Source organism: Chroicocephalus ridibundus, chromosome 1 (genome assembly GCF_963924245.1).
Source record: "Chroicocephalus ridibundus chromosome 1, bChrRid1.1, whole genome shotgun sequence".
In the NCBI taxonomy this organism is placed as follows: Eukaryota; Metazoa; Chordata; class Aves; order Charadriiformes; family Laridae; genus Chroicocephalus; species Chroicocephalus ridibundus.
In genome coordinates, this window is record NC_086284.1 from 66,728,453 (window position 1) to 66,753,778 (window position 25,326).

General features: G+C 44.1%; 2 protein-coding genes across 6 annotated transcripts in view; one reads left to right on the forward strand and one right to left on the reverse strand.

The window, feature by feature from the left end:
- The window catches only part of COL4A1 (collagen type IV alpha 1 chain), a 131,197-nt gene extending 107,295 nt beyond the window's left edge, over window positions 1-23,902 (reverse strand). For all 3 annotated transcript variants that reach the window (XM_063337735.1, XM_063337725.1, XM_063337741.1), the window contains exon 1: window positions 23,609-23,902. In XM_063337735.1, the coding sequence (XP_063193805.1) occupies window positions 23,609-23,671 (63 nt within the window). In that variant the 5' untranslated portion in view covers window positions 23,672-23,902. The remainder of the gene's footprint in view (window positions 1-23,608) is intronic.
- COL4A2 (collagen type IV alpha 2 chain) overlaps window positions 23,236-25,326 on the forward strand; it is a 148,059-nt gene continuing 145,968 nt past the window's right edge. The window contains exons 1-3 of one of the 3 annotated variants that reach the window (XM_063337710.1): window positions 23,236-23,417; window positions 24,343-24,447; window positions 24,588-24,648. In XM_063337710.1, coding sequence (XP_063193780.1) covers window positions 24,404-24,447; window positions 24,588-24,648 — 105 coding nt within the window. In that variant the 5' untranslated portion in view covers window positions 23,236-23,417; window positions 24,343-24,403. The other 2 variants (XM_063337692.1, XM_063337702.1) reach the window with 2 other exon arrangements.

Sequence of the window (25,326 nt, forward strand, 5' to 3'; positions counted from 1 at the left end):
CACTGGGAGCAAGAGGTATAGAAAGTTCATTAAAGCTCAAGGGTGTATCTACCAAACAAATAGAGGAAAGCCTACACAAAGGCTTCTCTTCTCTCCTCATCTGCTGGAGCCATCTCTCACCTACAAAAGCAACTCTGCAGGCACTATTGCAGCCTGTAAGTTTTAACTTTCTCTGCAATTCTTTCATCTAAATACAAAGAGGGGCTCAAACTACAGAGGTGAGGAGGTTGACTGAAACAAAGGGATCATTTGCACTTAACTCAGACCATTCAGAGCTCAGGCCTCTCAAAGGGTTTTGGAAGCAGCTGCTCGTCAAAAGACCTTGCTTCTGTGAAACCCCTTTGAGGCCCAGACATCCTGATTCTCGGTGAAATTAGGCCTGTACAAGATTCAGATTTTGACCTAAACTTGTAAAAATTTTTAACTGAGCAATGTTCCATTTAAATACTGAAAGTCATTTATTACTTTCCTGAAAAAGCGAATGCACCGCACTTTAGTCCTGAGGTGCCGTGCTCTGCCCTTGGCATATACTATACCCCACGTACTACACCACTTGGGATTCAAAGTAACAGTTCATGGGAGAGCGATTAATACTTTCTCTGTATAATATTTTTTTCTTGACTTCTCTCCCAAACTATGCGGGTCCAGCAGAGGGAAGGTGATGGAGGGGAAGGGGGTTGGTGAGTTTTGTCACCCTACATCTAAACCAAGTGGAAAAAAATGGAAGCTGATGTTTCAATACCACTTTGACCTACTTCGTCTGTACAGTAAATAACTGGAAACAACATTTGCGTTTCCTCCTGGCGACACACATTGTTCAAGCAAAACTCAAGAGGCCCGGCCGCAGCCCCAGCCAGCAGAGGGGACCCCTGGTGCTGCTCCCCTGCAGACACCCCCTTTTGTCGCAACTGCCGAGGGAAACCTCAGTCACCCCTTGGTGGCATATCCCATTGCTGAAAAGCTGGACAAACCACCTGGCCAGAGTCCACAGCCTGCTCTGTCTGATCAGTTCTACACTTCAAAAAAGTTGGTTCACAGCCGGGAATGAATTTCTACAGATGACTGAACATCACAACAAATCTCTCCATCTTCTGCTTCCGGTGTATGGCATTTTCTTTATTTTGTCTTCTCCAACATATAAAATCCATTTAAAGCATATGTACTTTATTAAAAAATTAAAGCCACACAAAACCATTGCACATACAGTCCCTTGAGGAACATCTGAAAGAATTAACGTGTTACAAACACCATAATAATAGGAAGACGCAGTTTAAGATGTTGTTGTGGTTTGGGCTGGGCTGGCCACTAAAATGTGATATATGTACTGCATAAGTCGTAATCTAGACATCTATCTATTTCCTATTAGCTACAATCAAAACTGTTCTACTGTGAAAACCAGACGTACCTGCTAACAAACATATGTACTGACTCACGTGGCAGGCACCCCAGACTTTGGAAGAAATAAAGCCTGGCCCTCAGCACACACGTACACACACAGGCATCTCTATTGCTATAAAATTATGAATGGAAAATTAGAAGCGAAAGAGCTAAAGGCAGAGCTAATAACACAAATGTGCATGAGCAGTTTGAGTCTAAGGATGTAAACTTATTTAGGGTGAGAACAAGATTGGCATTATATTGGCATTACTTCATTTTAGTACTGTTGCTTAATCTGTATATCTAATTCTCCACATAAAGCTTGACTTTGTGCTAAATAAGAAATGCCTTTACACTCCACCAGCAGGCTCTGTCCATTCTACAAAAAGCGAACATCCATTTATTTCATCTAAAGGTCAAAAGTTAAATGCCTTTGGGAGATCCCATGCAACCTTAAAATAAAAGTCGCATTCCTAAACTCCGAACTATCTAGAATGCAACACAATGTCATTATTATTCCTTTGAAAACGTAAAACAATTACTCACTTATATTAAAAGCAAAACTCTTTAAAAGAAAAGGTCCTAAAAAACCAGTGAAATACCAACAGTGAGAATTTTAAGTCTTGCTGTTCAAAAAGCACAACTTTTTTTCCTTGCAGTTTTATGCATTAGGGAAGTCATGACACCCATAAACATTTGAAAGACATGTGATGTAATTCTAATATTTGTTCACTTTGAATTAAAAGAAAACAGTTCTTATTCAAACACCAACAGTAGCCAAAGCAGCCACCCCCACCATTCCTCAAACTTTTTAGTCATTCTTACTAAACTGTATGTTTATGCCATGATACCTACCTGCAATTGTTCATCAACATTTACTGATCCCATTTAGCAAAATCAGAACACAGAACTCCAACGGAACATGAACTTTTGGCTGCCAGGTTTCTTCTGGTTTCCTTCTTTGTTTCTTAGTCTTAGCATAGCCCTAAGTCCAATGTTCAAGATCTAACCTAAAGCTCACTGAAACCGTGGGCAGTTTTCCAGTCTTTATAATCTTTGAAGTTGTTGCATGTACAAGCTATAAAACACTTGTTATAATATTACACTCAACCCTCCTAATTTTCCCCTTCTACTGTAGTTGTCAATCTACTAATAGGCTGTGCGGAAATACATATTTCTTTTTGTCCTAAGGGCTACATAAAATTACATCACGCTGCTTATCCAGCTTCACAGTGTCAAATTACTTTATTCAGGAAAGGCAAATAATAATCTTTTTGGACAACTAAGACTTTTTTTTTTTAATTAATTACTAGTTTAAACAGATAATTAGAAAAATCTCACAACACACTGTGTGTTTAATACATCTAAAATGCACACCAGCTTTACCATTAGTTTTGAGGCGCTCACTGCCATCAGTAGACAGCTGGGGCTACCTGCTACCAACGGTGCATAGAAGGCACCATGTGTAGGAGGACATGCCTTGTCACAGTGCCAACGCTGATCTTCTGAAAGATACTCTCTAAGTAGAAATACGCTTAGGAGAACTTCGAGTTTTACACTTTTAATAGTAATGCGCAATTTTCTATTACCACAGATAATTCAGAACAGGTTGCAAAAAACACGGATCTGTCTATATAAAGCCTGAAAATAACTGTGTTGCAGCTTTACTATTGCTTCAGCTGAATTCATAGATTTTATCATTCTCTAGTTGCTTCAACAAAGCTTTTATCTAGTTTTAAAAGCTTCATATTTGTGAGATGGAAAGCAGGTTCACAAGGAAATCCTGCAGCATCTGACCTTTCCATTTTCTTACAGCGATTTTAAGCATTGGAGGAGACAGCGATAAACACAACACAGAACCCCGACGAAGTAAAGACCCACTGAACAATTTCCAGGGAAAAAGACAATTGTTCCATCAACTCTTCCATGCTTTCAGACATACAAGTTATATCTGGCAATAGTTCAACAAAGACAGGAACACCAAAAGAGGATCACGGGCTAAGCATTGATGCTGTAATGGTTTTGATGCACATCAAACAGACTGAGCAGCTTGTAAACTGGGAACTGCCTGCTCATCAGCAGTTAAAAGGCAAAATTCTCAAGTACATACAATGCTAACACCAAAACCTGTGGTGTGCTACGTATGCTTTTCTTGCTTATTACAAAGTTAGTAGCCCTACCAATATATGTAGGGTTGAGTGGCTTCATGTGAAGAGAGAAGGGTAGACTAAAATGATAATCAAACACACTGAGACTGGACTATCGGGGCAAAGGAGTGAGGAGGAAAAGGATGAAAGGTAACATAAATAGATAATGTAAAAGGAAAATAACCAATACAGTCAGGGGAAAGACACTGGGGTGCGAAAATGAGAAGAAAATGCAGTGTGTGCTATCTCTACTGGAGAAAAACAATAGTCTAGATGAGACACGGAAAAATTAATTTCCATTTCACCACTGCTATCAGTAAGTAACTATGAAGCCTTTGAGAAAGGATTTTAAATACCCCACCTTCCTCCCGCCCCGAGGAAGTGATGGGATGACGGAGAGCAGCAGGGAACTGGTACTTTTTTATCACAATCTCTGTGGCAGTGCTACACGTCACAACCTTCCTTCCTTGAAAGAGCCAAAATGGAACCACGTTGACATTTTTCTTGTTTTGTTCAATTCACTTTGTTTTTTCAATTATTGTTGAAAGGTTTAGATTTACAACTTTCTCCTTCCATGCTACGGCAAGTTAGGAAATGCAAACCTCAGGTGCTCTGTGAAAGCTCCATATAAGCCCTGCCCTGAGCAGATGGTTACTTTCTTCCTGAGCATCTCTCTCGCTTTCCTTGCACATGCTGAACTCACTGAATTTCTATTGCTCTGATGCAATCCAGTTCCTCCACCCCAGCCTGGCCTGGCTAAGCTGGCACAACCATCTCTCCCTTGCAGCCTTCCTGCCTAGCAAGGGAAGACGCTTTGCTTTTCTGAAAATAGGCATGAGCTGTGAGAGAGCATGGCCACCCCTGCCAGCGCCAGCCCCACTCAGGTCAATTTAAAAAGAATATGAAGTTTCAGCATTAGGCTCTGCCGTCATAAGGCAGGCTGCCTGTGTGATTGCTGCTTGGTTGCTGCGGGTACTAGAAGATGCACGGAGATCTGAGGCAGACAACTGCAAAGACACTTCCTGGTTAAGGCCGTTGAGTAGTGCCCTGGAGAACAGGATCCAGTCCATGCCTTTACCGCGAAATCCCTTGACAATGCTGCACAGATCATTCCCACGCTTTTCATAGGCAGTCACTAATTATACATTCTTCATTTTCTACATGGTGTTGGATCTTTTCTCAGACCAAAGATTTCAAAGACCTGGCTTCAGCTGAAGTTACTGTGTCCACAGAATCTTAGAATGGTCAGAGTTGGAAGGGACCATGAAGACCATCTAGTTCCAACCCCCTGCCATGGGCAGGGACACCTCCCACTAGACCAGGCTGCTCAAAGCCCCATCCAGCCTGGCCTTGAACACTTCCAGGGATAGGGCATCCACAACTTCCCTGGGCAACCTGTGCCAGTGTCTCATCACCCTCACAGGAAAGAATTTCTTTCTAATATCTGATCTAAATCTCCCCTCTTCCAGTTTGAAGCCGTTACCCCTCACTACCTGCCCTTGTAAACAGTCCCTCTCAGCGTTCTCATAGGCCCCCTTTAGGTACTGGAAGGCTGCTATAAAGTCTCCCCGGAGCCTTCTCTTCTCCAGGCTGAACAACCCCAACTCTCTCAGCCTGTCTTAATCTTGTGTTAAAAGCAAACTATGAAATGCTACTGAATGCTAATTAGGAAGTACTTTCGACATTACCTTCTCTATGCTTCCTCTCCCAAATGGTTAGCAAATAGCTACGAAATCTTTAGGAAAGGTTCAAGCACCACTCTGGCTCGCACAAACAGAATGGGGTGAATAGCTGAGTGCAGCAATACGCTGCCTCCTTCCATCTGGGTGGTAAACTGCTAAAAATCAGTGCACGCATTTTCGAAGCATTCAAGTATTATTGTAATAATAAGCCATAGGAAGTGCATAAGAAGCTGAAGACAGTTATTTTGCACTGAAAGAGTTATCAAGCATTGGAACAGGCTGCCCAGGGAAGTGGTGGAATCGCCATCCCTGAAGGTATTTGAAAGACGGGTAGACGTAGTGCTTAGCGACATGGTTTAGCGATGGTTTTTTCAGCATTAGGTTGATGGTTGGACTCAGTGATCTGAAAGGTCCCTTCCAACCTAGACAGTTCTATGATTCTGCCTTCAAAGCACAACTTGATTAAGAGATCTTAAGTAAGAAAGGAGTCCAAAAAGTGAAGAGTAAGGGGAAAAAAAACCCCGCATCCTCCCTCACTCTGTGAGCACAGTCTGTTCTGTGTATTGAATGAGACGGGATCCTGTGAAATCCATCAAGCAATTAAAGGCTAGTATGATGCTAAAGGGGCCCATGTTTAGGTTCCACGAGCTTGACCATGAAAACAGAATATTCTTTAAACATTTTCTCTGTACGAAGACATATTAGTATTAAGTCAGCATACGGACAGCGGTAGGAGGGAAGTGCATTTGGCTATACATCATGCAAACACATTTAACGGCCACCACTGCTCCAAATACAAACACGAGGCTGCAGTTTGGGGAAGCCAGCTAATAGCTGGCTGCGACCACAAGGTCAGCCCCGCTCATCCTCCACCCCTCCCCTCTAGGTCAGTCCGGCTCTGATGTGAAACCACACCTTGAAGCTGTGGTTAACACAGTTCCTGCAGCACAGCCCAAATCCCTGCTGCTGTTAACAGCTGTGGTCTGGCCCCGCTCCCGCTCCCTCTCCCGTGCTAACGCCAACCCTCGGGCAGCCGGCCGTACCAGGAGCCAACGCTGGGAACCAGCCGGGCTGAAAGGGGCTCCGGCTTACTGCAAAACGAACACTGACACTAACATACATGAGGAAAAGGAGCGGAAATGTCTCTCTTGGCAGCCCTGTGGGATGCAGCCACTTCAGCATCAGCCAGCGAGTTAGTCCAGCCTGCTTCCCTATCCTGTCCAACCCTGTTAAATTAATCATAAAGCATTTACAACACAGACCAAGTCTCTTGGCTCCCAGTATCTTGCCAGTGTGGTCAATCTATTCTCCTAATCCTACTACGACAGCTGAATGAAGGCTTGCTCAGAAGGCTGCCTTTTCTTATTACTCTTTTAGGAAAAGCAGCAAATCCACTTCCCCACCAATCGGTCCTGCAGTACGTACTGCACTGCTGCCTGATATTACCGGGGCAAGGAGTTGGCAGCGGCTGGGAGCTCTCTTACTCCGAACTCAACAAAGGAAATTGTCTACAAGCAAAAAATAGTACTTACACAGGTAAGATTACATCCACCCCTTACTCTGCAGCCATGATTAAATTTTGGTGTTTCTTCTGAATATTTCAAAGGAAAAAGAGAGTAAAGCAAACTGAAAGGATGTCTGCTTTACATTTCTATCCCCATTTCTGTATTTCAGCATCTGAATGCAGAAAAATTTACTTTTGTAATGATGCTACAGTGATCTAGTCGGTGTAAGTATATTTAAGACAGGTAAAGTATTTAGGTGCCCACCAGAAACTACAAGTAGTGAGTAGAATGAAGAACTGAAGCGGTCTGCTGTACTTCCTAAAATGGATTGACATAGCTTTGCTAAACAAAAAACACATAGGGTTGCCTAAAACTTTTGGGATGAGGTGTAGTTTCACGCCTCTTATTCTGGAACTCCACATTTATCTCACCCGTAATTCAACGGGTGGAGCGTACATCAAGTATCCCTGAGAAACAAAGTACTACAGAATACAGATGTGCCTATTTTGGAAGCAGTTGGATCACTTTTCCCTACGAGGTCAGGGTTTTCGGACCAAAAGAATAGCTCCACTGTTTGCTATCCAGCTGAGAGCAGCCTGGATTCCCCGTCTTGTTCAACGCTGTAAAATTAATCGTAAAGAATTAAATCACTCCCCCCCATTTTCAATTAGCAGTGGGGGAAAAGGAGAGCAGGTAACAGACTCTCGTATTATTAAACTGAAGTTTTTGTAGTTATTTATAAAAATCCAAAGTTTATCATTTGTTGGCAAGCCTTTCTCTTATTCATTTACTTCATTTCCCCTTCTATCACTGGAAAGGAATTTCATGTTAAAGAAACTGAAAAAAAAATAAATTTAAAAGTTAAAATTTCCAAAAGACCCTTTTTAATCACTAAAATAATTTTAATATGGAGATCTTGGCTGTTTTTTCCTCAGAAAAACTGTCAGGCTTCATAAGGTACTTGGGTTTAAAGCTATTCTGTCGAATTACTTTTATTTTCCTCCTCTACATTGGATATCGAAATTCAAATCCATTACCTTTACTCGTCCAAATAATTCTGTGAATACTTGCCTATTCTTGTAGGAAAAAAAAAAAGCTTTTTCTGTTTTGGGGTCCTAAGCAGAAACAATTTAGAAGATATGCTTTTAAATATACTGTAATTAATGTTAGGAACAATTTTGTTCTCCAAGAGGGACAAAGAAGTGGCCAAAATAAAAGCTTCAGAAGGAAACCCCCAGCTAATCTGCTGCACTATCCTGAACCCTCTGACAAAATTCCCCTTGCTCATCTGCCTTTTTTCCCATTCTGATATTTAGCCTCTTTATTTAAATTTTTTGTCTCTGTGGTTACTGTAGAAACACCTAAAAATGAGAACAGCAAGCACCGATACAAGAAAACGCTAGACAACCCAGCAACCCAGAGCTACTTGTTAAGTGATGGGTGAGAGTGCGCTGCCAACTTTTGGGACATGGGCGCTCCTTTTATTCCTGAAGCTGGTGGTACTTAAAAATTAATCTTCAAACTCAGTCAAATGAGTTTTTATTATACATTTTCAAACTTTGTATAATCCTTATGACAGAATATCACACAACTGTCTTATATCCTACCTTTGAAGATCAGTAAGTTTTGTTATCCTTACTTCACGTTTGGGAAAGGGAGATACTGTGAAGCTAAAAATACTTCCTAGGGCTGCCAAAGCAAAATAAGGAATGGATTTCTGCTCCTGTGCATGCAGCCATCCACATTCACCTGCAGCTGCTCTGGATACTGCCTGCAAGATCTTCCTCAGCCCACCAGGTCAGCAAGGAACTGACCTTATCTGAGGAGAGATAAGCGGCTGACTAGCTTTATGGAGCCAGAGAGCCAGGCTATTTGCTCGGACAGGGTATCTGAGCAGCCAGCCAGAACTGCTCAGGGAGAGCAGCTCCTTGTATACACCAACTGAAAAAGCTGAAAAGGAAAAAACGGTACCCAGAAAGCCTCCATGAGCTCTTCGCTGCCTGCAGACTGCGACTGCAAGGGCCGTATCTGGGACTCCCCAGTGCTACTCCAGTGCCCGGCTGGGAAAAGCTCCTTTTAAATATGCGGGATCCATCACTTCAGGCTGCAGTACCTGAACCAGTTTGCAACTCTGCTTGTAGCTGAGGGAGCAGGTGGACATGCAATGGGAAGGGAACCACTGGAGAGGCAACAACCGCATTGGATTCTGCAGCCAAAAAGTGACAGCCCTCAAGGGGTTTGTGGCACGGCAGCCTGCGTCCAGGGGCAACGTTACAGGTTTATTTCTGAAACAGACACTCTCCCTTTGGACAGGACGCAACGTCCATAGCTTCATACCTAAAAAGATTTGATGAACGTGCCACAGAACAAAGCAAACTAGGAAAATAAAACCCTAGACTGCGCAGTGTGAAAGTTCATAATTTAACCTGAAAAAAGAGAACAAAAAACAAGTTTATTTTTACCCCATAGTCAGAATCTAGGCTATGCCAACTTTATTGGCAAGGAAAAAGAAATTCATTGGAACCTGTCACTCTGCCTTGATTATCCATCTAGATCCATGGTTCTGACTTAGAGGTAAGAAGTTACCACAGGTTTTAAAGGTGTTTGGGAGGTGGTGGGGTTTAATCACACTTTTCCTGAAGCAAAATAAAAAGGAGTGAGGGGAGGAAAAAAAAATAGTATTTGTAACAGATAGTTGCTTACCAAAATGAGGTTTTATGTACATTATGCATAATGCATCTCTTAGTCCTAAAAGGAGCGAGCAGTGCTAGATTATGTTTGCGTGAAATGAATTATAAAATACTTTTTAATATTGCATGTAATATTGATGGGGTCCTATTAACAGATACTTCTGCGAGTAGGGACCAGTGACATATGTGGAGAACAGAGAAAAAGAAAATCCTGAAAGAGATAAAGTGCCAGTATCATTGACTTGTAAACAAAAATGAAGATTTCAGAAACAAGTATGTGCACATTCTTCATTCTATAATAAAAACAAAGGATATGCTTCTGGTGAAAAAAAATCTTAGTCAAGAGACATAATATGCCAATGTATAGACATGACAGTGTACTTAGCACAGGACTGAGAATAGTACAGACTGCAGTGCACAGGCACTGTGTTTGGCTGATACTGCAGGTTCCAAAATGAAGTTGTTTATTCAAACTATTTATAATTTTAGAAAGAATTCTGATAAATAAAAGTATAGTGGTAATATTTTTATCATTACTCTAGCAATTATTTTACTGCCTAGTCTGAGGCAAAAATACATAATGTACATTTCTTTTGAATTTTCTCCAAAATTTTTCTTTCCAGTATTTCTTGATAAGGCCTGGAAAAAGAAACAAAATGAAGAAAACAAAACTCACCTTTTATTCCTAAACATTTTGGGCTGCTTTTTCCACAAAACACATGCATTCCTGCATTTCACAGGGGTTCTAGATGCTGCAATCTGTACCAACTGTCAGTAGTCCTTAAAAAAGACACAATACACCAGCTGGGCACAGCCACAAAACTTTATGGGTTTGATTCAACCTCCCATTCTTAGTCCTTCTTCCCTGAAAAGGCCGCTGGACTAAAAGACCACCAGAAGATCCCACCCAGTAGTTTGTCTCCTTTGCACCGTCAGAGTTACAAGGAGAAAAACAGGTACCAAGATCCAGAGTCTTTGAAGCTAGTTTGAAGCGTTCACTTAACAGTTGGAAATATTAAACCAAACCCTATAGAAAAAGTTGCCTTATACTCTACAGGTAAGATTCTGGAATACATCTCTTTGTTAATGTCTTTATTATTTTATTTTGTTTTTTTAAATCTCTCTTTGATGACTCAGCCTACAGCCTCAGGAGGTATTTTTCCCTTGCTAATTTACCTTAATCACTTCACCTAGTTTCTCACCTGTCAACACATCCAGAAGCTTTTAATGGCTTCCTGACATTAGATAACACCGTATATTTTCATGTGTTCTGCTATATTTTAATTGACTAAGTTTTCAGGAAGCTATCACCCATCATCACTAAGTCCCAACATTGAAACAAATATATATGAAAAAATAAAGTGGTTACAGACATGACATTGGACTTTCAGTCTAGGGAACAGGGTAACGCTGGTTAAAAGGGGGGAAAACAGGCACAGGACATCTGACCTCCCTCTTTTTTTCTCTCTGTAAATCTGTTAAAATCAAATAACCCTCAGACAACCAAGCTGACAAAACTAATTTTTACTCTGCTGACTGAGACCGCTAGCCTACTTCTCTGCACATAATAATTCTTCAGTGACAGAAGTCATTTCTCATGTCATAAACAAAACGCTGAAACACCCTAAGAGTAAGAAAAGACACATAGATCTTACTGACATTTTCTGGTGTTTTTATAGCTTGTTCCCTCCTGTTTCTTATCGCCTGTAGGTTTTGAAGGGGATGCAAGAGGCATTGCTCTTGTTCCTTACTGCAATCAGCCAGAGACTACAGCTTTGACTCCAGGCAGGGATGGAGCAGTGCTACCACCTCAGGCTCTGCTGGAGATCAAACCCCTGTGGTCCCAGCAGGACAGGCCAAGGATCATCACAGAATCTTAGAATGGTTTGAGTTGGAAGGGACCATGAAGACCATCTAGTTCCAACCCCCTGCCATGGGCAGGGACACCTCCCACTAGACCAGGCTGCTCAAAGCCCCATCCAGCCTGGCCTTGAACACTTCCAGGGATGGGGCATCCACAACTTCTCTGGGCAACCTGTTCCAGTGTCTCACCACCCTCACAGGAAAGAATTTCTTCCTAATATCTAACCTAAATCTACCGTCTTTCATTACCCCCTGTCCTTTCACTGTCCTTGGGCTCATGGGAAGCAGATGCGACTGCCAAGAGTCTGACACGGGATGTGCAGCCCACCAGCTGATCCACGCTCCTCTACCTCTCCCATGGGATGAAGGGCAGCGGGTGCTGGTCCCGGAGCACAGCCCTCCTGCTGGCCAGCCTGAGCCTCAGCCACGCTCCTTCAAGCTTCAAAATGCAGGTGCTGGCAGCCAGCAAAACGCAAATGATGCTGATTCACCTGCAAGGCTTTATGTGTAGGAGGCAACAGCCAGGGAAGAAAAAGCTAGCACACCTTTTTCATATGCCACAGTAAAGCAGGTGTAAGGAGAAGGCTGAAACACCACCTACCCCACTGGGAGCACAGCACACATGGGGAGGTATGGGGACACATCTAAGTGCGGCTGTTGGTCTCACCCAGCCAATACGCTTAGAAATGATTTCTCTGCCCAGCTGGTATCTCACTATTTCACCACAACGTGCAAAGTGCCCTGACTCTTTTACAGTCCCATCCCTTTTCTGCCCCCCAAACAGAAGCAGGCAAATAAACAGTCTAAAGAAGCCAACACTTGTGTTAAGATCAAGCTTCTCCGTGACAGACCCAGTTTTACATTTAGTGGGTCACTAAATAATTCCTGCAGCCAGTCAGATCTTGAAGCATCAGCACCAAAATTCAGTCAAACAATTAATTCCTTTGAATTACCTAACATGATATTGGGCTATCAGATTAATAATTGGTACTGAGGGAAACAGATAGATCGCTGCCCAGCACCAGGGACAACGATGAGATTGGTTAATGATGAAGGTTTATCATAATTCTGCCTTTAGCATGGTGTGATTCAGATTTAAAATATGCTTTCTTGGCAGCTTCCATCTAATACTATAAATCTAAGCACAGGAATTCTGCACTTTACACTTTCTAACACAGCAAATAATAGTGACGAGAAACAGATCATTTTACATGCAATATTAGAAGTTCTTTTTTAAACAGTGGTGTTGTACCCAAGCTTTACACTTTACCTAACATTCTAGAAATTCGTAAGTTGTCTTCAGGTACAGAAAAACTCATGTAAGATGCTCACATTTTAAGTACATCACAACATTCAATTCTTTTCAGCAATACTTTACCCAATATATGTGCAGCTTCGCAGAGAACTCTGTCTTCATGACTGATTTGATATGATTTATATATCTTTCGATTGAGAACTGTGAAATAATTTTCTAGACAGCTGAAGAACATTTGTCAGAAATGGAGGGGCGTTATCAAAAACAATACAAGACGTGACCTAATCCCATATGCACCTTCCCATATCAATCAATTTCATACATTTCTCCTGGACAATATAGATACACACTGCACCATGTGCAAACCCGTTCCGTGTAATTGCCCGTTACTGCTGCAGTGATGACACGCATCTGAGCGAGCACGGGGAGGGAAATGCAGAACTTTTCACATGTTGTTCATGAAATGTTCAGACTTTAATCTATGATAATGAATGGGGATTTACAAAAACAAAGAATTGCTTATGGGCCCTGTAGTACAGGGTAACAGTCCAGCTAAAATAAACCTGAGCTCAACAGAAGATAGATACCCAGTACATGGACTTTTTTTGGCACTGCATCAAGTTCTGCACGCTGTTCTGTTTTATAAGCTCAAACTATCCTAATTTTAACCAACAGGAGACTATTTATTAAAATAAATGTTATTGATATATTGACATTAAACAAATGCCTTCCACTGCAACGCAATCCAGACTTATATGCCTGTCAATGCACAGATGTGTCTCATATTGTGTGAGCGACTAAAATCGTGCACAGAAATGGTAATTCGCAAAGTCTGGACCAAAACCATAATACACTGGCTTTCATTTCAGACTGCACGGGGACCGTGTAGAAGTGCAGGCCTTAACATAGGTTCAGTTAGTCTTGACAATATCCTACATCTGTTTTCTGTAGTTGTACTTTCTGTGGGCCTGGCAGCATCCAGGAACAGCGTATCTACAGGATCCTTCTCCTCTTGCTCTCATATTCCCAAGTCCATTCCAGCACCGGCAGCTCCTGTGGTATTGGTGAGTAACTGCATCTGAATGCAAGGAAGGTGATTAGAACAAACACCTCAAGAGGTACGTATGTTACCTTTACAAAGACTGTGGTGACACAAATGGGTACGAGGCAATCACTTGCTAGGCCCATTCCGGTAAGGATTTTATTTGAAGACGCTAGGAAGAAGTCATGATTCTTATAATGACGGCACACAGAAGCATCCTTACGAAACCATCTTCCTCATTTCTGACCTATGCAGTCTTCTGGCTTTGCCCTGTCACCATCATTTTTGGTCTCCTTGATGCTCTAGGAAAAATCCTTCCACAGCCTTAGCACCTTCAACTACTCTAAAAATGAATTAAACAGAAGCTGAAATCATTAGCAACTTTGAGGAACTGACCCTGCACCTGACAGGACAGAGGGCACTGAGCTAGAATCACTGAGAGGTTGGCAGCCGCCTGCCTGCCCGTCTCAGCAGGCATCCAAAGCTTTTCTATGCTCACAACACATCCAGTCCACACAAGATCACAAGCTCTATCCCAAACAAGCACACCATTCCTGGAAAATGCATCAAAAATCAGCATCCACTGTTTGTCTGACCAGTGTGAATCAGAGCACATTCTCAAAGGCACGTCCCCAGCAAGACAGATTTGTTTTTCTGCGTGATTTGAACTATTATTTTGGCATTCTCAGGGGCATGAGCCGAGACAGTAACCCAAAGACTTTAGGCACTGATACAACATTTGCTATATCAACGAGGTCCATAATGGGAAGTAAGTTTTAAAATAGTAATAGAAAGTCACAGACAGTAGGATTACATTGCATAAGAATTAACATCACCAGAACCCACGTCTGAGTCTTCTCCCAGCTGGGATTTACCAGTAACGATCAGAAGAACAACCCCTCCCAGGCTGGGACTGCCAGCTGGGGGGTCCTCAAAACTGGTGGCAGGGGCCAAGAGCCAGAGTCAGCTCCCACAGTTGCTCTATAGCTAAGCAAAACTGTAAGTGCAGGGCTCTAGCACTTAGTCCTTTCCCTCTTTCCTGACTTTTTCTTTTTGTAATAACAGTTTTTGACAATCTCTTCTAATCCCTGGCTTCCAGGATGCTTCTTGCCCTGGTTTCTACTCCAACCCCTTGGGATCACTCACGCAGCCTTGACTCCTCAGAATCACTGTACCATTTAAAAAAAAAAAAAAAAAAAAAAAAAAAAAAAAAAAAAAAAGATAAACACATAGACTTCCTAGGATAATTTTAAGCTTTTTAGTTTCTTCTCACTTTCATTTATATCTCTTGCTATTCCCCATTTTTCTCTAAATATTTCCATGTTGATTCCAAAAATGCAGCTGTTCTTAACAAAGATACAGCCCCGATATTCAGCTAAAAAAAAAATGATAGTTTCAGTAAAAAAAAACAACTCACAATTTTCTGAAGCAGAGCTGAAATTTTACAAGTATTTACATAGTTTTACTCTTCCTTGCCTATTCTTACAAACTATTAAAAACACACGTGCATTTACAGCTAAAAAGTCTTCTGAGTTTTGGCCCTGAATACTGCTTGCACATGGATCTTGGCTTTACAGCAGCCAGAATTTATCTTTTTTTATTCTGCTAGCAGATAACTGACTTACCATTGCCATAAAAGGGACAGAGCTTCAAGCACAATACGAAAATTCCTGGAATGTTTGAGTCTACCCTCACTTAGCTGATTTTTCCCTTAATATGTGCACTATGAATACAAACCATTAATGTACTAATTCTTCTTCAAACTTTTATTCTAATTCTTTTCAGCCCCTTAAGTCCATACCAGTGTAATTTTTCAGCCTTATTTGGGTTTCATTACACTCTTACGGCTTGTTTCAATGCTTTTAGATTATCAAATATTTCAACAGAAGTCTTCAGTAGACTAGAAAACAAGTTTTCTTCCACTAGATAAACAACTGGACTAATAAGTCCAAAAGACTTACAATATCCAGTCAGCACATAGCTATCCAGTGAAAATGGGCTAATTTGTTTTATCCCTTAGCTACAACTGAAACATTTGTCATGACCAAAAAAAAAAAAAAAGAAAGCCTTTCTGCTATCTGTATACTAAACTAAGGACCCCATAAATTATCTATTAAAATAGAACCAGCTAATAAAACAATACATTTTCACCTAAGTTAGGGATTATTTGCATGAAAGAGAAGAGACTTCACTGTGAATTTCCAACATGAATATCTACAGAAATAATCCTCACATAAGAATGGCATCCACTATATTGATGAATTAGAACACTTTCATCCACTAAACCATTTAGAAATGCTCTACCAGGTTCATGCCCCGGTGTTAAGACAACATCCTCGTGTACAGAAGACATATGAGAAGGCACCTTGGCTAGGAGGAAGGCTGAGCATCTTGGTGAAACCACAGACCTCCCATGTAGCCAGAGAGATTATAGATCCCACAGCAGCCAAGACAAACACGGGCAGAGAGAAGCCTGGACACTGGTTTTTAAAGGTGGCAGAGGAGATGCAGTGTTCATTGCCCCGAGTCATTTTCTTCCAGCAAATGCTAGGGAACACCACCAGACTTCTGGTACGTTTTAAAAAAGTTCAACATCTACAACTGATTTGTGGCTTTCATCATATCTCAATTCAGAGATGAAACATGGAGTATGCAAACTCGAGCTCTTCAGCATATCTCCTCTGCTCCCACTTTAACAGCTGGACAGGGTTCTCCACTGGGGTGACCAACTTTACCTAAAATCTTACTCCTCCTTCCCAGTCGTAGCATTTGAAATGTTCTTTAAGGTATACCTTGTTACCTACAGACAGGATAATGGATAGTTTGTCCCATGCTTAATCTATAAAAGGCTCTATCTCTTCTGAATGCAAAAGACCTAACTCACGAGGTTTTTAATTAAAATATTCTAGTTCTTTTTACTAATCCTTGTGTATTAAGCTAATTCTGGTATTTATTTTATAACTTGGATAATTTATTCTGCCAGTTCCCTCTCAGCCATCTTGAAAACCTTCATCTCAAAACGCTGTCTCTGTCACTGCTACTAGAGAATGAAAGCCACAAAAAGATGAAAGAAAATGAATTATTACTTTGCAATTTGTTTACTCCACACACTTGACAGCACTTTGTGTTTTGTCCTTTACATTGTTCTGCTGAAGATGCACACCCTTCCTCAGACCCTGCAAGAGGCAGTTTGCCAGCAGCAGTAAAGGTGAAGGCAGCAGGAGCCCACACAGAGAGAAAAGGCAGAGGAAAGGAGGGGAACAGAGGATGTTTGGTGGTTCTTCTGTTGGATCCACCCAAAAAAAACCCTCCAGCCTACATAAAATTCCATAAAAGTAGCTGAATAACTTTGCTAAAACCACAGTTACTTAATGAGGCTGGCACAATGTTGGCAAAACTTACACAATTTTCCTCAGAACATGTGTGAGGACAGCATTCTTCTGATATGCTGCGTGAAGGTAACATAAGAAAAAATAAATAAAAGAAAAAGAAACCCCGTCTTTTCCCACCTCTCTTCTGGCTTCCCTCATCTCATCTTTGGCCATGTCTTTTTTGCTACGTTACTGTAAGGCAATCCAGGCCAAACCCAAAAAAAAAAAAAAAAAAGGTTTTTTTGCGGGCTGTGCAGCCAGGCTGACTCATCTCCACCCGAGCGCATTCCCAGGCTGCCGGCTCCCACGGCACCTGCCGCCTGCTCCCGCACCTTGCACCAGCACTGCACCCATGTCACTGTGACACCCCAGCATGGGTATAAAAGCAGGACGACAATTCTCATTTGAACCCTTAATTATAAGCTTTCAGATGCTCAATGACTTGGCAAATCAGAGGTGAAAAAGGGTATTTCCTACCACCACCACACATTTCACCTAAGCTGAGTTAATACAGTCTCAAGGTTTACAATGTTTCTGGCCCGTGTTGGGGATGGAAGCAGGCACAATGTAAGAGATTTCCTAAAAAATACCCATTTGAGATATTGGATCAATCAAAGTGATAATAAGTGAATCCAGAGCTGAACAGAGTATAGAAGTACAAGAGACTGGAAGCTAAAGTGCTTTTGAATATATATTACTGTACTTTTTCTTTCAATTTAGAAAATTTATCCAAATTCCCCCTTCTGTAAGAGAATATGCCAGGGATAAAGGAAGATTAAAGAGTCACTTTCTTGATCTTTGAAACATTTACTCAAACCTGCTTAGTTATATACATGTATTTTTCTCAATACTAAATAGAAATTTAAAGCTAAAATGGACACATTTTCCCCCATTAAATCTTTGATCATCCTTTATCTGTTTATAAATGCCAGAAACAAACAATGTTTTTTTGCACTACTTGTACTCTTTATGAAGAACATATTTGCCTTTTCCTTTACTCCAAGTCACTTCAGATCAGAATGGCATAATGATAGTTATAGTTAATTGACATATTGACAATGTTTTAACTTGTTCTGTATTCTACTTCCACATTGTCCAAGATACTGCTATATAAAGACTCTTGGAGGGCTAACGCCACATACTTTTCTGATGTATTAAATCACCAAGAATAAACCCAGCCGGTCACAACCCAGAGAAGTCAAAAATTTATCTTCCCACAAACATCGTTAACTTGCAGCAGTATTTCACACCTTCAACTACTCACTAAAGGCACAGGTTGTTATTCCAGTCAGGCCATAGCCCATGCCCAACTTCTTCCCTTTGACCAAATTTTGCAAGGTGTTAAGGGCCTTTGTGATGGGAAAGTCAACAGAAATTCTGGGAAGGGAGCACTGTGTAACTTTTAAATGCTGATGAAGTAAGTCAATTTATTCTCATGTTGAGGTTGTTTAATCTTCCTTTGTTTAGTCTAGTTCTATAAAAAGAACAATATTCATAAGCCTATCCCTAGAGATGGTTTCTGACATTTTCAAACAATTGTCTTAGCTGCCTGCAGCAGCCATCCTACATTTCTCTACCTGATCAAGGTAACTGACAGGGTATACATCCAGCCTAACCTGAGGCACTATATAACCTAATTATATCCCAGGATTATATATGCCAAACTGAGGAGCTGCAATGAAACACCACAGTAGTCCCGCAGACATTTGATACATACAAAGGCTCAGAAGCGAAAACCGTGCTACTTGGGATGACAGTCCAGGAACGCACTTGCGTGTGCTGACGCTCAACAGCTGGCTCCAGGAACGAAGTGCACGGAGATGAGTCAGGACTGACTGCTCAGGGAGGCTCAGGAACCGCGTTCTCCAACACAGCTGGCAGCAAACAAGTATGTGTTCCCACCACAGCCTACCCTTCCCTCCTGACTCCGGCACCTCATGCCACGATGCTGCAGAAGAGGTGGCCAGAGGCAGCAGGGAAGCGGGCAGGGAGGACAGCGGGGCAAAGGATGTTCCCCTGGGAGCAAGGAGTCACCAGGCCTGCCCCCTTGCTCCCAGAAGTGCCCATGCATCTTGCTCTGTATATATATATTTACCAAATGAGCCTCCACTTCTGAGGGTGGACAGGGAAATCCACAACTGCCACCTCCCCAGCAAGCACTCCTCGCCATGGGCTGGAAGGCCACCTTCCTACCCACACTGTCACGGCCCTCTGTGGTGCACCCTCGGCCACCCCAGGTCCCATACCCCTTCCCGCCAAGCCACCTCGCTCCAACAGGAGGAAAAAGGAGTGCTGCACTTCTCTTCAGACCCTCCTGCACCCCACCATATCCTGGCAGGGGGAACCAAACCTCATCTCCCATTTCCCTGTGAAGCCTTCTAGCCCAAGAGGTGCTTAATTTATAGGTAGTCATTTGGGTCTCTCCTTCTAGCCGCATCTTCTGAATTTAAGTGATCATATCTCCATCCTGAACTAAAACCTGTCAGGGTTTGTTAGACATGCTCTTGGTATTGACAAGTCCTTGAGCACATTCAGGGACAAGGATGTCAAACGGCCTTGGGGGATAGTTCTCTCCGCGTGGAAGACAGTGGCAGCCGGAGACAGGAATGGCTGCAGAAGGCAGGTGCCCAACCCAGCCTCACTTCACCAGTAAAAGGACACCCAAGCGAACTGCTGCCAGTCATTCAGACTCACTCATATGACTTCTCCTCAGCCACACGCCAAAAGGCCAAGTCATTTCTTTTATCTACTCTTGGCTTACCTGCCCTGTACTTCTTCATCTCAATAAACCATTTTTTTTTTAACAAAAAAGGATCAGAAAAATCGTTCAGACTAGCTGAAAGCAATTATTTTTTTGCTTTTGGCCTACAATTGCATGTGTCAGACTGCAGCCCCAAATACAATTTAAAATTACGAGGGGGGACACAAGGAAGGCATGAAGGCGACACAGCAGAGCTGCCTCTGCCCAGTCGTGATGGAGAACCACTCCCCAGACGGGGCTTACCCGGGGACAGGAACCTCCTGACCTCCCACCAGTGTGTCCCCCCAGCTGCCACCACACGCTCGGCTCAAATAGCACTGGTGGAATTGGCATTGCCCTTGTGGAAAAAATTACGCAAGCTTTTATCACTGTTTTGGCCTGCCTTCTCCTAGTAGCTGGACAGAGTTTGCTGTCACATCTGGCCCAGCTCCTGTTCTGCCAACACTAAAAGTGGAAAGGGAGTTGGGTTGGGATCTCAGAGAGACAACTAAGCCCACCACTGAGCAGTGGCGGTCAGGGCATCTCCTCCATTCCCCCAGCATTACATGGCAGCCAGCCCACTTCTGTGGAAGGCTACTCACCCCCGGGCTCAAACGCAGCCAGAAGATCTTGCTCCACTGCAGAAAGCACAGGGAGACAGGCGCTGCAGCGGCATCGACAAGGTACCGAAACACGAAACCGGGATTTCCATGGCATTGTCATCTCTCAACCAAGCAGTACTAATGTTAGGAAATGGACTTTCTTCAAAGGAAATAGCAGCCTGAAGAGTGTCAGAAATGAGAGCCCCTGCAGAGATCCATCAAAACAAGCTTCTCCTGTAACCGTCTCGCGGGACCAGTCTCTCAGCCTGACCTGGAAACATCTTAATCTACTGCCCCGTCTTCCACACTGTGCTCCTTATAATAGGAAAATGAATCTCCTGAGAACACAGAACAGTATAAAAACCCAGATTGGCTATAATTAATATTTTAATTATAATTGGTCAATGATCTCCAGAGGTCCCTTCCAACCCCTGTCATTCTGTGATTCTGTGAAAAAACAACACTGAGGTTCCAGTGCCACATCTGGATGCACTTTACAGTGCCACATTACAACCTGTGGGAGCTGCAACCCAGTAGCTCCGTTTTCTGTACTGAGGCATGTCATCCTGACAGTAGCTGGCTCAAGGCTGGCTTTGCTACGTCAAATGCCTGTGTGAGAGCATTCCTTCTGCATCTCCTTGTATGTATTTAATCATGGATATGTCAGTGATAAAAACAACTATTCACTCTGCCAGCCCTGTTAGACTGCAGAACCACCACCACCACCAGAGCACAGGCTGCTTCTGCTACGGTTGCATTCACAAGCCTCAGTTAGTTACCCCTGCACAACCACGATGCACATATGAAGAAACGTTTTTCCTGTAAGGGTGACTGAGCACTGGCATAGGTTGGCCAGAGAGGTTGTGGATTCTCCATCCTCGGAGATATTCAAAACCTGGCTAGACACAGCCCTGAGCAGCCGGCTGCAACTGGCCCTGCTCTGAGCAGGGGGTTGGAATAGATGATCTCCAAGGCGCTCCCCAGCCTTAGTGATTCTGTGAAGGACAATTAAGAATATAACAAGCTTGTGGCTGCAAAAATAAGATATCTTCTTTTAAATCTAGCTAATATAAGCTATTTGGGGGAAGGAAAGAACCAGACTCATTTTTTTTTTTTCAGGAGAAAAGTGGTTGCTCCATTCAGCCTATCGCAAACAGTACCGCATACAACCTTGCCTACCACGCAGCCCTCTCCTAACACAACTACTCTTTAAATATAAACAGTGGGAACGCGTTCATCTGAGGACAATGCGAGCACTGGGCCAGCTCTGCCGGCTCTCCAAAAGCAGAAGTATGAGGTCCTGCCTAGGTGTACAATGGATCACACCACCCAGCCACAATCACTCAGAAGCATCAGCCCAGCTCGAGGACCTCCAAAGAGAAGCCCCCGGCCCACCACCCACGCCTGGTATGCTGCCAGCCAACAGCAGTCTCCGTCGCCTTTTGGGTAGTTGCTAGTGACAGGCTCCAGGGTGGAGCTGGGGACAATGCCAACAGAACTGAATTGACTGAAAGGCCACCCATGTACGGCTGACAGTTTATCTAAGGCAACAAAACTGCAACTTCCACAGCACACTTGCATTTCCCGGTGGCACTGGTGAGGAAGTATAAATCTGCAATCAGCACAGCACAGAAAGAACAGTTAATTGTGGGGATAACTCCATAATATAATATGTATTTATACTATATATATGTATATGTAGTGTATATATATAATATATATTATTAATAGATATAATTAACAGCTCCAGATTACATTTTAAGGAATCTTCATTTTAATAAAACAATTTATCCAGCACATAAAGGACACTTCTAAAGCAGAGCCTCTTCAGAGTTGCTAGAGAAGACCTGAAATTGTATAATTGATATTAAAGTTTGCATCTTCTTTTAATAAGCACATCTTCCCTATGTAGCTTTCTGCCTTTGATTGACAGTCACGATTTACCCAATGACTTCACTTCACAGTGCAAGACAGGAACATATCTCACAGGCACATATTTATACCTCTAGGAATACCAAATTCAGAACTCAAACGTGAACCATTTACTTCAAAAGATTTTAATTAATTAAAATTAATTAATCTTGAAAGGAATACAGTTTAATCAGCTTAGTGCCAAGTGATGGGTGAATCGCCTAAGAGGTGCATCACCGAGTGATTTACTGCCATCACAATAAGCCTGATACTATCAGCCTAGGAGCAACAGGTAAGACATCAGAAGCTCAGTGCATTTCTTACTTCAGCTGATTCAAGGCGTACATACCGTCCCCATGGTCACATAGAGACACCATAATTCATTATAGAACCTCATTTCGTGTGAAACTGCAGAAATTAAGTTTAAAGCGAACCTTTCCAGTGCTTCCTTTACTAATTGCTAATACAAGATCCTACATCTATAGCAGAAAGCATGACAAAAATCCATCTGCTCACGGCTACTGAAGGGTTTTCTGCACCCCTGAATTTCACTATTACAGCATCAACCTAATCCAATGCAAGAAACCAAGGAGACACAAAAAGATGACCTATTTAAAATTATTATGTCAACTACCCTCTACTTGGAGGTACAGAAGGAACTGCGCAAATACTTCAGGAGAGCCAGGAGAGAGAGTCCTTTAACTTAGGGACAGCGGATAGCTAATATCTCAGTGATAAAATTAGCTCCCTGAGCAAAACTTTCAGACTGCTCGCATACTTTCGATTTTAAACGTCTGTGGCTGAATCTGCTTCCATCGGGAAAGGTGCCAAAAGCTCAACTTTAACCATTAACACCAGCAGCCTTCCTGGTCTCCAGCCTACTGCCCGTCGCGGGGGTCAAAGGCAGCACTCTGAGACCAAGACACCAACCACTTTTTTTTTTTTTTTTTCCCCTTGCCTTTCCCTCCCCCCCCCCTACAAAACCTCACCTTTTTCTTTTTTTCTTTCCTTACCGCAGAAGCATAACTTACTACTTTTTAAATCCCCGGTGCGTGCGTGCTTTCTATTCCCGCCCCAGCCAGCGGCGCTCCTTGCCGAGCCCTGGGAGAGCGGCAGCGCGGCGGGGCCCGTCCCGCGGGGCGCTGGCCCGGACCCCCGCCGACACCCCGTGGGGAGGTCGGGACACCACGCGCGGTGCCGCCCGTCCCGCTCCGCGCCCGCGGAGGATGGGGGTAAGGCGACGAGCGGGCGCAGCCCCGCAGCGGGGCATCCCCGCCGAGCCCACCTGGCCGCTCCGCCTTCCCGAGAGCGGAGGCCCCGCGCAATTCGGGCGGGGGCAGAGAGCGGGGATGGGGGCTCCCCATCCCGTCCCCGCGTGGGTACCCCGCCGCGCCCCCCCGCCTTCCTCGCCCCGCGCACTCACCGCGGCAGAGACGGCGCTGAGCTCGGCGCTCAGCAGCAGCCCGAAGCCTAGCCAGAGCCGCATGCTGCCCGCGCACCGCTCCGCGCCCTCCGTCCCTGGGCGCCGGGGCTCAGTGTGGGGCTCCGCGGGGCCGGCCCCACATGCGCGCCTCTCCCCTCCGTGCCGGCCGCGGCGCCTGCAAATGCCTCGGGGGCGAGGGACTCGCCGCGCCGTAACCGATGGGCGGTGGCAGCCCCCTCTCCTCCCCCCGGGCGGGGACCCTGGGAGGGCGCAACCTCGCCCGCTCCCCGCCGGCCGCAGTTCCTCCTCCTCCTCCTCCCCGCCGCGGGTGGGTGGCGGGCCGGCGGCGGCGGCGGGGGGACGCGGGGGCGGGGGGGGACACGGAGCCGGGGGGAGGCGCGCCGCTTTCCTCGCCCCACACTACCGCTGCCGCCCGGGAGGGCAGGGGCAGCGCGGCGCGCAAGGGTGCGGAGCGGGCGGCGGAAGGGGTCGGGGCGGGGGGAAGGGGACGGGGACGCTGGCTCTGCCCGGTCCGTCGGGGTCCGCGGCCCCGCGGGTGGCTCCGCGCCCGGGGGACGCTGCGGGCTGAGCGAGGCGGGGAGCGGCGCGACCGACCTCCCCCGGATCGGCCCGGCCGGTGGGGCCGCTCGCAGCCCCGGCAGCGGCGTCGCCGAGCCCGGAGACCTCCGGCGAGGGGACCGGCGTTTACATGCGGGCTCTTCTCTGCTTTGCAGGGGGGGCCGTCCGGCGGGAGGAAGCCCTGAGCCTGAGCCCCCGGGCGGGGAAGGAGCAAAAATGGACATCTCGCAGCTTCCCAGTGCGCGTACTTTTATTTGTCAGTAAGTAATTCCGCTCGGCAGGCTTCTGGAAATAACAACCCTTTTAAAGTTGTATTGTCACCTTTAACTGGAAAGTTTTACCACGTGCTTGTTTTGTGCGAGCTGAAAACAATATCGTGTTTATTCACCTTTGCCTGCAGGGATCTGGGGGTTCTACTGATCCTGATGGAAGTTGTGCTGTCAGCCGTCAAAGTGGATGCTGTAAGTAAAATACCTTATGACTTTTACTGAGGAGAGAGAAGGAAAAAGCAGTTTCCTTGGTACCAGAAAGTGAGGAACTGCGTTTTCCTTTGCCAGATGGCTTATCTATCATTCCATTAAAAGAAACAACCAACACATCATCTCTGCAAGCCTTACGGATTACTGCCTTCAACAAAATGATGTTTAGCAGAGAAGCATAAGGCTTCAGTGTCAGGTTGTTTGAACTATTCCACTGTTACTTTTGCTCAGATTGGGTAATTTGTTAAAGCAATAGCAAAGCAATCCCCAGAACGTCTTCATTTTAACAGGAAAAGCACTGAGACAGATGGGTGGGACAAAAAGGCAGTGCTATAGATACGGGAGAGTACTTTGGAGAAGTTAACCTGCGGATGGAGTATCTTCAATTAAGTACAGACCTCAGCTGAGGACTGAAAAGTTGAAGCTCTGGCTGAATTTTACAAATCAGAGGCATACTTATATATAAATTGTTGTTTAAATTACATTGTTAAATCAAAAAATAAAAAATTGGTAAGTTAGATGCAACTATCTCCTTCAAGTGTTGATGTAAACAGAAGTTATTAAACTCTTGGATCATTGTCACAGAGGTGTGAAAGAAGTGAGAGGGTAATGTATATGGGAGTGCTGCGACAAAGCTTGTGAATTTAATGGAAAGATTTT